This window comes from Xiphias gladius, chromosome 19 (assembly GCF_016859285.1).
Source record: "Xiphias gladius isolate SHS-SW01 ecotype Sanya breed wild chromosome 19, ASM1685928v1, whole genome shotgun sequence".
In the NCBI taxonomy this organism is placed as follows: Eukaryota; Metazoa; Chordata; class Actinopteri; order Istiophoriformes; family Xiphiidae; genus Xiphias; species Xiphias gladius.
In genome coordinates, this window is record NC_053418.1 from 19,752,844 (window position 1) to 19,762,223 (window position 9,380).

At 40.4% G+C, this 9,380-nt stretch overlaps 1 protein-coding gene across 1 annotated transcript; it reads left to right on the forward strand.

Annotated features, from left to right (window-relative positions):
* Positions 1 to 2,548: 2,548 nt before the first annotated feature.
* On the forward strand, positions 2,549 to 8,126 carry got1l1 (glutamic-oxaloacetic transaminase 1 like 1). Its single transcript, XM_040154715.1, has 8 exons — positions 2,549 to 2,729; positions 3,762 to 3,943; positions 4,241 to 4,364; positions 5,159 to 5,376; positions 5,481 to 5,631; positions 6,776 to 6,941; positions 7,233 to 7,375; positions 7,987 to 8,126. Exons 1-8 carry the CDS (start codon positions 2,549 to 2,551, stop codon positions 8,124 to 8,126), a joined length of 1,305 nt encoding a protein of 434 aa, XP_040010649.1.
* Positions 8,127 to 9,380: the final 1,254 nt, after the last annotated feature.

A 9,380-nucleotide genomic window follows, 5' to 3' on the forward strand; every position in this document is an offset into this window, starting at 1 on the left:
ATATCATCCAGCAAGAAAACCACAATGACTAGGAGGGGACACAATTATCCTGTCTGAAGTTAAGCTACATTCTTATCAGCTGATTCCTGTTACAATGTTTTCCATCAGCAGGATTTGACTGAAATCAATGCTTAACATTTTATAAGGAAAAGAAAAGAGAAACCTCCATTTAAGATACAACTGGGTCAGTTTGATAAAATATGAATACAGGAAACAAAAGTGCCCCGCATGAAAACTTATCCATGTGTATTTCACATAAACATTTCAAGTCAAACCATGGGGTCGAATAGTTTTTAAATCCAGTAGTTTTTTGCTGAAGGAGCAGCTCCTCTAGACAGGAAGACTTTCAATCTCAAATGATGTAGTAATATTTATTCCATGTTGCTTTGCTGAAATAATTTTTAGAGGATATGTTTCCAGTTCTTGTTATTAATATTGGCAAAGGCACTCTAATCAAAAACTGGTGTTTGATTAACAGTTTTTACTCATGGACCTACTTTGAAGTGTGCCATATGTTTACTCTCTTTTTCTAGATTGCACATGCAAATCACTAGACTTTAATTATGCGTTATTCTGTTTGAAATTTTTTTTTTCCATTGAGCCTTCCCTGTGCCAACAGCTTGTCCTGACCTCGACGTAACAGCACAGTTTTCTTTAGAACAGACGGATGTTCTCAGAACACAGGGCACTTCAGACAAAAAAGTTACAAGCCATTTATTCTAATTGAGTCAACAGCACCTTAATTAGACTATTTATTGTGGATCGATCCTGGTAACTTCAAGGTGTGACTAAGGCACAAACCACTGGGTCCAGCTTACAACCTCCGCTATGGCCTTGTCTTTCTCACCACTCACACTACTAATAGCCTCCTGATATGACAGTGTGGTAGGAGATATATGAATAACTAAAAGTCTTTTACTTAGATGACCACAAGCCTGGGGTCACAGAATCAACAGTGGCTTCATTACAGGAATTTTGATAGTATAGTTTCTATCTTTGTTTCTGGGCCCATTTTGTTGGTTGGCTGTAATTTATCTTATTCCAATGGACAACTGGGCAAACACAGATAACCTGACATCATCCACAAATATTTAAGTTGCAGCCACGATGCAGCTTGTTGTGAGGAAAACATGTCAAGCAATCAACAAAGTCACAGGTAAATGTTTTGTTGTCAATCCCTCGGAATGAAATGAAAGCAAATTTTTCTACGCTTACCATTCCCTACTGACATTCAGCAATCACACGAGGATACATCCATCACACAAAGGGCAAAGTTACAGATTTCTGTACAGACACCTACCTCAAGAGTCCACGACCAAGGCCTATAGTACATTTTAAGGAAAGGATGTAACTCTCGCTCTTTGCCTGGAAAAACTCCACCGTTGCACATAATAATGCTATTGCTTAAATAGCTCATTCTCTGATGATAAGTAATAGGAGAAATAGCACACAGTACAGTGGATGAAGCAGGCTGGGGAACAGTGTGTCTCTTAAATTACTCTTCTATAAAATGACTCCGGGTCACCTAATTGAGGAGACTAACTGCCTGGTTTGGCCATCTACTGCCATCTAGTGCAGTGATTTGTGATTATCAGCTTCATAATGTGAACTACAAAGCCTGACTCACTGGTTTTCTCTTTCATATAACAGCCGCAAGACGTTTACTTTGATTCTGAGTTTTCAATTACTGTCAGATTCACTGCCTCTTCTTCATCTCCACGAAATGGCTGTTGTTTCATTCTCTGCCCAGGAGAATTGCTCTGTTTCTCAGAGGCTGGATGTACAAGCACTGTAGTGGTGTATTGTTATAACTTGAAGAGCAAGAGGGGAATCTGGGTGTCTCTACTTCCTCGGGATCTGAGTAAAGGAAGTGTGATTTGGTGTACATGCACCTACAAATCAGCACATTTTATATCATTAGCCCATTTTATATCATTACTAATGGATTTAGACTGCAAAAGGGATGTAATTCCACAAACGAGAGGCAGGTTTGATCTCTAAAAATGCTATGGGGTCCAAAAAAAAATCATCTACTGTGTACAGAGATGGATCAGTGGATCAGTGAAAGCCATAGAAGCAGGAAATCTTACAAAGTATGTCCAGCGGCAGCTCATGTTGAATCCAAAGAGCCCGAAACACTTGTAAAATTAAACACTGGCTCTTGACTCGCAGCCTGAGTCATTGTGTCTTGATTAATTTAAGGAGGCTACATGCCTGATGTAGGCTAATGCCACCAAAATAAACCTTACATGAGGAGCAGAGGTTTGTTTGTTTTGATTTGTCAGTGCTAGAGGCTGAAGCATATACATTTGGGACAGGCCTCGCCTTGACCAAAACTGATAACTGATCCTTTCATTTCCAGCTAGCCTACTTGATGATATAGCTCACTGTGAGGTAAAGGTAAACTCACCAGACCCACAAATTAGGGAGTGACAAACTCATCCATCACCGTTGCCGGGGGGACAGTATCCAAATACATGCTGTAGCCTGGCAACGGTGCCTAGACAAACTTGCAGCTCATGTGCTGATTTGGCTGGCTGGGTTCAAGATGAGTCGACCCAGCAGTGGCCATGATGAAAAAAGGGTCAACCAAAATGGAGACCCAGGAGCTCATCTCTCAGTGTTTACCAATACACACTGCTGCGCAGTGAGTATTGGTCCTGAAACAAAACTAATGTCCGCCTTCAAGACAGACACTAAGGCCAGGAAAGTCTGCCTAGCAGGGAGAGGTGAGTCTGCTCATCTGCCTTTATTTATGACGGTTTTCTTTTTTTGTTTCGTTAAAGGTCCAAGAGGAGAGGGAGGGGGGTTTAATAGTACCCCTTCCAATTTGCAAAATTTGAACTTCAGTTAATTCTGACGATGATTTTAATAATGTCATCTGTAGTAAGAGAGTTGGGATTCCTCGCAAAAATTATGACATGTCAGAAATAAATTTGCCTCTCTCAAAAATAGGAAAGTCTGTAAAATAGCGTGAGAAATGCATGCTGGTGTCAGTTATGTTGCTGTCATGGTACATAATCAAAAGCTATGACAGAGCATTTGGCTTCATCAGCTATAAATCAGAGCAAGAGAGTTGTAGTCCATTTCCATTGAATTACTGACTCAATCTACGGGTTCATGGACATTTTATTTGGCATAATACTCATGAATATTTTAATGGAGAGTTCAAAGTGAACTAGAGAGAGAATTTTAGTTAAATCAATAAATACAGATGCTGTCATAGCATAATAGTTCTCCATTTATGGAGCAGCGGCTCCAGGATTTGTGTCCATGGTTTGTTTAAAAAATCCCCTGTTCGCACCAGAAAAATGCTCTTTCTTGAAATAACTGTGACCAAACTCAGTCCCAAAATCGCCCCTTTTTACACCTTATTATCTCCTTAACGGTACAATAATTTTGTAAATCTTTACCTAGACATACCATACAAACTAGCTACTAAGACAAAAACTTCTTAAGCATATTGCCAGTAGAGGATCACTCTACTGCACCCTACCAAATGGGCTTAAACTTTTTAACTGGTTGTTGCCACTTCTTTGTTTCTAGATGGCATGATAACTACAAATCACACATTAAAACTGAAATGTACATTCTGTATTTAAGGACAAATTCTAATTTCTCAGTCTCAGGCTACAGTTTTCCCTCACTGTGACCTTTCTTTTCCTTTTCCAGTTCACTTTGATATCATTATGATTTTTCACATTTTTCGATACAGTGTTTTGTGGGATGAAAAAGCTTTTTGCAGTAATTGTCTTTCACAGAGTATTACAGCGAGGAAGGGAGGACCTTTGAACTGCGTCTTGTTAGGAAAATAAAGCAACAGTTATGCGCCGATCCCACGCTTCGCCCAGAGTATCCATCTTCTCTTGGGCTGACGGAATTCACCAGGCGAGCCACGGAGGTTGCTTTGGGGAAGAGCTCTCGGGCTATAGTGGAGAACCGGGTAATCTCAGCTGTACACGTATACTGTAACTAATCATAGCCTAGGTATATAATTGCACCTGAGTTTGCCCAGCAACAAAGACAGAGGGATGAAGCAGAAGCTTGTAGCCAATCATCAAGTTGATCTGCCCTGTCATCACCTGGACACACTGTGTAGAGGAATCTGTAATTATTCAGTCATGGATTTACTTCCTACTTCAACCTCAGATTAAAGTAGTACAAGACCAGCACTCCAGTGTTTTAACATCATAGTCATATTAATAACTCAACTCTTGGTGGTTCCTGACTTTTGTTCCAGGTGTTAGGTGTCCAAACACCGGGTTTTACTGCTGCTGTGCGTCTTGGGGCTGAACTCTTGAGACACTGGTACGATTTCAGTGCTGCTTGGTGCGGGCCAGTCTACCTCTCTTCTCCTTGTGATGGTAAGTGAAACCTCACCTCCTTTAAACAGCATTTAAAGACACAACCATTAGTCTATTGCCTATAAAATGTAGGTAAACATTGAATTATACTCTTGAAACATAAATAAACCACTGTAGGTGATAACCTCAGCGTGGTGATTGCAACTACAGTGTATATGCACTACATGTTTACCTCTGCAACATATTATCAACAAGACTAGAGAATGACGCCTATGTATACCACAAATAACATATGAATAAATGATCAGCAAACAATGGACAGTAATTGCATCCATAGCAACATGAGCTACTGTGACATGAACACAATGCGATTTCTGAGATTTCTGACAGAAAAATGTTGGAAATGAAAATTGCATAGAGTAGAATAGAGTGTACAAAGAAGACAAAATTTGAAGGATTGCACTTCAGAAAAGGCATAGATAGAGGATAATCAGCTATTAATACAAACAGACCTTTAGCAGACATTCACTGACAGAATTTTACACCTTCGATAAACATTACATTCCCTTTATTTTTGCAGATGTCGATGATCTCATGGAGCTTTTGAGATAGAGGAAACCTGTGAACAGAAAAAAAAAAAAAAAGATGTGCGAGACACATTAAAATTAAGGTTAGAATGTAGTAATACAATTATTTTCAAAAAAGTATTCAACATAAAATTTAAAAAAAGAAGGGAAAAAATCATATTCACTCACAGTGGTGGCAGCATACTGTAATTACATGCTAGGGTATCTTGAGGAGTTTGTTCTGCTTTAGGCATCTAATATAATGTTTTGTCTTGATCCATACCGCAGACTCATTGGCTGGTATCTTCCAGGCAGCAGGGATCCAAGATATCCGTGAGTATTATTACTGGGATGACGAGCAGCGGGACGTTTGTTTGGAGAAGCTTCTGGAGGATCTGGAGAGGGCTCCTGAGCAAAGTGTAGTCGTTCTGTCAGCGTCTGCCCAATACCCAACCGGAGCTGATCTCTCTCAGGATCAATGGGCCGTGCTTACACAACTCATCACGGTAACTGACATGCACATTAATGAGGCTAAAATGATTTTTATCAGACATGTAGCTCTTCACTCCCGCTTAAGTCATCATTTGCTGTCTCGGCACTGTTTCAACAGAGGCGCAGGCTTTTCCCTTTCCTCTTACTCCCTGCTCAGGCGCTCCGCTATGGAGATTTCAAGCGGGATGCCTGGCCTGTTCAGCACTGTGTATCACAGGGGATGGAGCTCCTTTGTGCTCAGTCGTTCTCCCACTGCTTTGGCCTATACGGTGAGAGAGTGATGTTGAAAAAATCATTTATTTCAAGGATTTACCTGTGTCTCTCCTATAGCCAAAGGGACTCTGCTTGTCAAAATGAGCCCACACTATAAATTAAGACTGTAATCTCAGATGTTGAATCCACCGGTGGTGGCAGAAAAATTCAGATCCTTTACTTAAGTCAAAGTACCAATACAGCAATATAAAAATGCTCCATTACAGGTAAAAGTCCTGCATGAAAAATCCCACTTAAGTACAAGTGCATAAGCATTAGCAGCAAAATGTAGTTAAAGTATTAAAGTAAAAGTACTGGTTTGGTCCATCTGACCGATAAATTATTATATCTGACATCATTAGATGATTAATACTGAAGCATCAGCGTCTAAGTAGCATGTTACTGTGGCAGCTGCTGGAGTTCGTGGTAGTTTGGTGAGATATGAAATCATTTGAACATTTATTGAAATTAAACCATGTGAGAAGTTTAGAGGGGAAAATGCCAATTTGGTGGAGCTGTTAACAACTGATATCTGAAATGTGACCCTGACTACACACTGTTTTTGTAAGATGTAAGTTTGGAAAGTACAATATTGAAATTTAGTGGGGTGGAAATATAAAAGTAGTATAAAATAGAAATGCTCAAGTACCTCAAATTTGCACTTAATTACAGTATTTGAGTTAATGTACTTAATGAGTTTTACCACTGTAATCAACGCAGAGTACAACCCAGAGCTGTTCTGCTATTAAAAAATAACACGGCAAATCACTCTGAACTCAATTTTCTTTTCTTTTGTGGAGGCAGGTAGTGTTAGCCCTGCATTCAGTCGACAAGGGCAACAGCGTATTCATGTTTATCTTACTGATTGTTCGCCAGATAGTACATGTTCATAGCATCAGAGGAGCCACAGTCTCTTGAGACGTCTGTATTAGCATCATGTAACTCATTGTGACGCAGATCACAGCTTTTGGCTTGTTTCTCCATGACCTGGTGAGTATTCATTAGCCCAGAACTGAGTGATTAATTTCATTCCAAAGTGTCCCTCTTCAATTTATTTTCAGTAGCAGTTTTATAAGAGATAGAGAGTATAACTGTACATTACTGTTGCGGGAACATATGTCTTTCTTAACACCATGCGAATCTTCTTCTTCCCATCACCAGGTGAGGCTGTAGGACATCTCCTGTGCGTCTTAAAGCAGAGCTCCCTCCTCTTATCTGTGCAGTCTCAAGCTGACAAAATAGTCAGATCACTGTGGGCCCAGTCGTCTGTAGGAGGAGCACTTGTTGTTGCCACGGTGCTCAGTAACCCAGCCCATCTTGCTGAATGGTGAGTCACGCTCCACTTGAATGAGTAAACTGGTATTTAAAAAATGTGGCTTGGAGGCCAGCATTGCTACTGTATCAGTAGATGTCCCCGGTGATAGCTGGACTGGTCGGGCAATTTCTTTGTGCATGCAAGGCTTCAGAAGTTGAGCTGACAGTGTGCTAAGCATTTAATGGTACCAGTGACAAAATCCTCCACTTTCCAAATGCACCTTTTGCTCACTGGACATTTTGCAGGTATTGGAATTTATACTTCAGATATTATTTCCCAAATGTTGTCCACTGTGTTTCCCAGGCAGGGAGAGGTTAAACGCATCGTTGAGAGATGTATGCTGATCAGAGACATTTTGAGAGAAAAGCTGAGGCTTTTGGGTACTCCAGGCTGCTGGGACCACCTGACAAGACAAGGGGGACTCTACTGTTGCACAGGCTTGAATGGTGAGGAGCGAACGGCACAGTTTCTGCCATGTTGGACTTGTGTAGAGCTATTTTTCTAATAATCTACATCAAATAATTCACTACAAAAGCCTCTAATAACAACATGATAGAACACTTTCTGATATTCATGATTAGTTTTCTCATATCTTGTTTTTCTCTTCTCCCCTGTGTAATGCTTTGAAATTGATAACTGGCATTTACAGTACATTTTTATACTGTTTATTCATCACTTTGAACGGAGTCAAGGCCTTACACTCTGGCTGCCTTTGAACGGAATATGCAATTATTGCACTTTATACATAGTTCCAAAAGATGTTCACTCACTCACTTTATGCATGTACAGGCACAGGCCTTAACCTTAGTCAGGGTTCATCAAGCTAATATTCACGATTTTGGTGATTTGCAGGGAACTTTTTTTTTTACAGAGGTTGATTATTTGACAGTCGATATGATTGCGAATGATATCATTATTTAGTACCAAAATGTTTTACCAGACGGACATATTCTTTAAACACTACCAGCATTCTACAATAAAGCGATGAAGCCAACACTATTATCATAAATACTTATGTGTTTTCTCTGGACCTCTTGTATTTTTTGGCCTGCTATAGATCAGCAGGTGGAATCTCTGTCAAAGAGCAGACACGTGTACCTCCTTCCCGGCGGATGTCTAAATGTGAGTGCAATCAACAGCCGTAACCTGGAATATATAGCTGAGTCCATCCATCTGGCCCTGACCACTTCACCCTGACCACGTGACTTTTGATCAAGATCTGAAAGCAGTGTCAAGGCGGCTTTTCAGCCTCACTGAAACCCATCCACATTGAACTGTTCATATATCACATTGAAATGATCTGTCTCCAGTTTCCTGTAAGTCCTATTGCAGGTTTAGCTATTGCAAAGTGAATGCTGTTAAACATGTAGAAAAATGTGGAGAAAAATACAATTGCTTATTGGATTGTCGCCGACTTTTCATGGTAGAAGTCCAGTTATCAGTAACTGAAACAGAGACCAGGTTGTGATGCCCTTCCACATGAAACACAAAAGAGATGTGTCCATGTGTCCTGTGTGTAGTAGTAGGTCAGCCACATTAGGTAAACCATTATGACAGCAGTGCAGTGATCCTTTTGTGAACATTTTGTTCCTTTATCTGCTATTCTCTGCATTGAAACACTGCCAGTTGCTCAAAGACGAAAGTTTGCAATTTCCATTCTTGGTTGCATTGCCAGTTTACCAAAGCCGGGCAGTGTCCGACCCGTGTCCAACCCTAGTTGAGAGGAGGGTCAGACCCGTCTACCGATAGACCCCTGACATAGGTTTAACCTGTGTCACTGTGTCGGTCTGACTGGGGTATTAGTCAGCTTAAGCAGTGCTAGTAGGCAGATTTTGTTACCTGTGAACAGAACCAGGCTAGCTGCCCCTCCCTGTTTTCAGTCTTGTCGCTTAAATGTATGCTAAGCTAAGATAACAGGCTGCTGGCTGTAGCTTCATATTTAACACGCAAATAGAGCGGTATCAACCTTCTCATCAAACTTTCAGCGAGAAAGTCACATTTCCTATACAACATGTGGACATGTATATGTGATTAATGTCCTGACTGGGTGTGAGTCATTTTATTTTAAATTGACTCTTCATTGAGTTGTTCTAGTTTTAATTTTGTAAAGTCAGAGAAGGTATAGTATCTTTGTGTGGCTATATATTAGACGTTGTGAAAGCCAAAATGATCTGTAGAGGATGTCACACACCAGCACTATCTAATATAAGGAGAATCAAGCGCTTAACAGTGGCCCAGAGTTAACATTTAGAGGGATGAGCCTCAGACAAGCAGCCATATATTGCTTACTGAACACTCAAATCAGAAAGGATGCTTCATGAATTCCTTTCGGTTACTCTGAACAGCAGTCAGAAGTCACAGATGTATTGAAAATACATGTTGTGTACACAGCAGTTAATAATCCAGCTGGGGTTACTGAGTAAATAACCTTGACTAAAACATCATCACCAA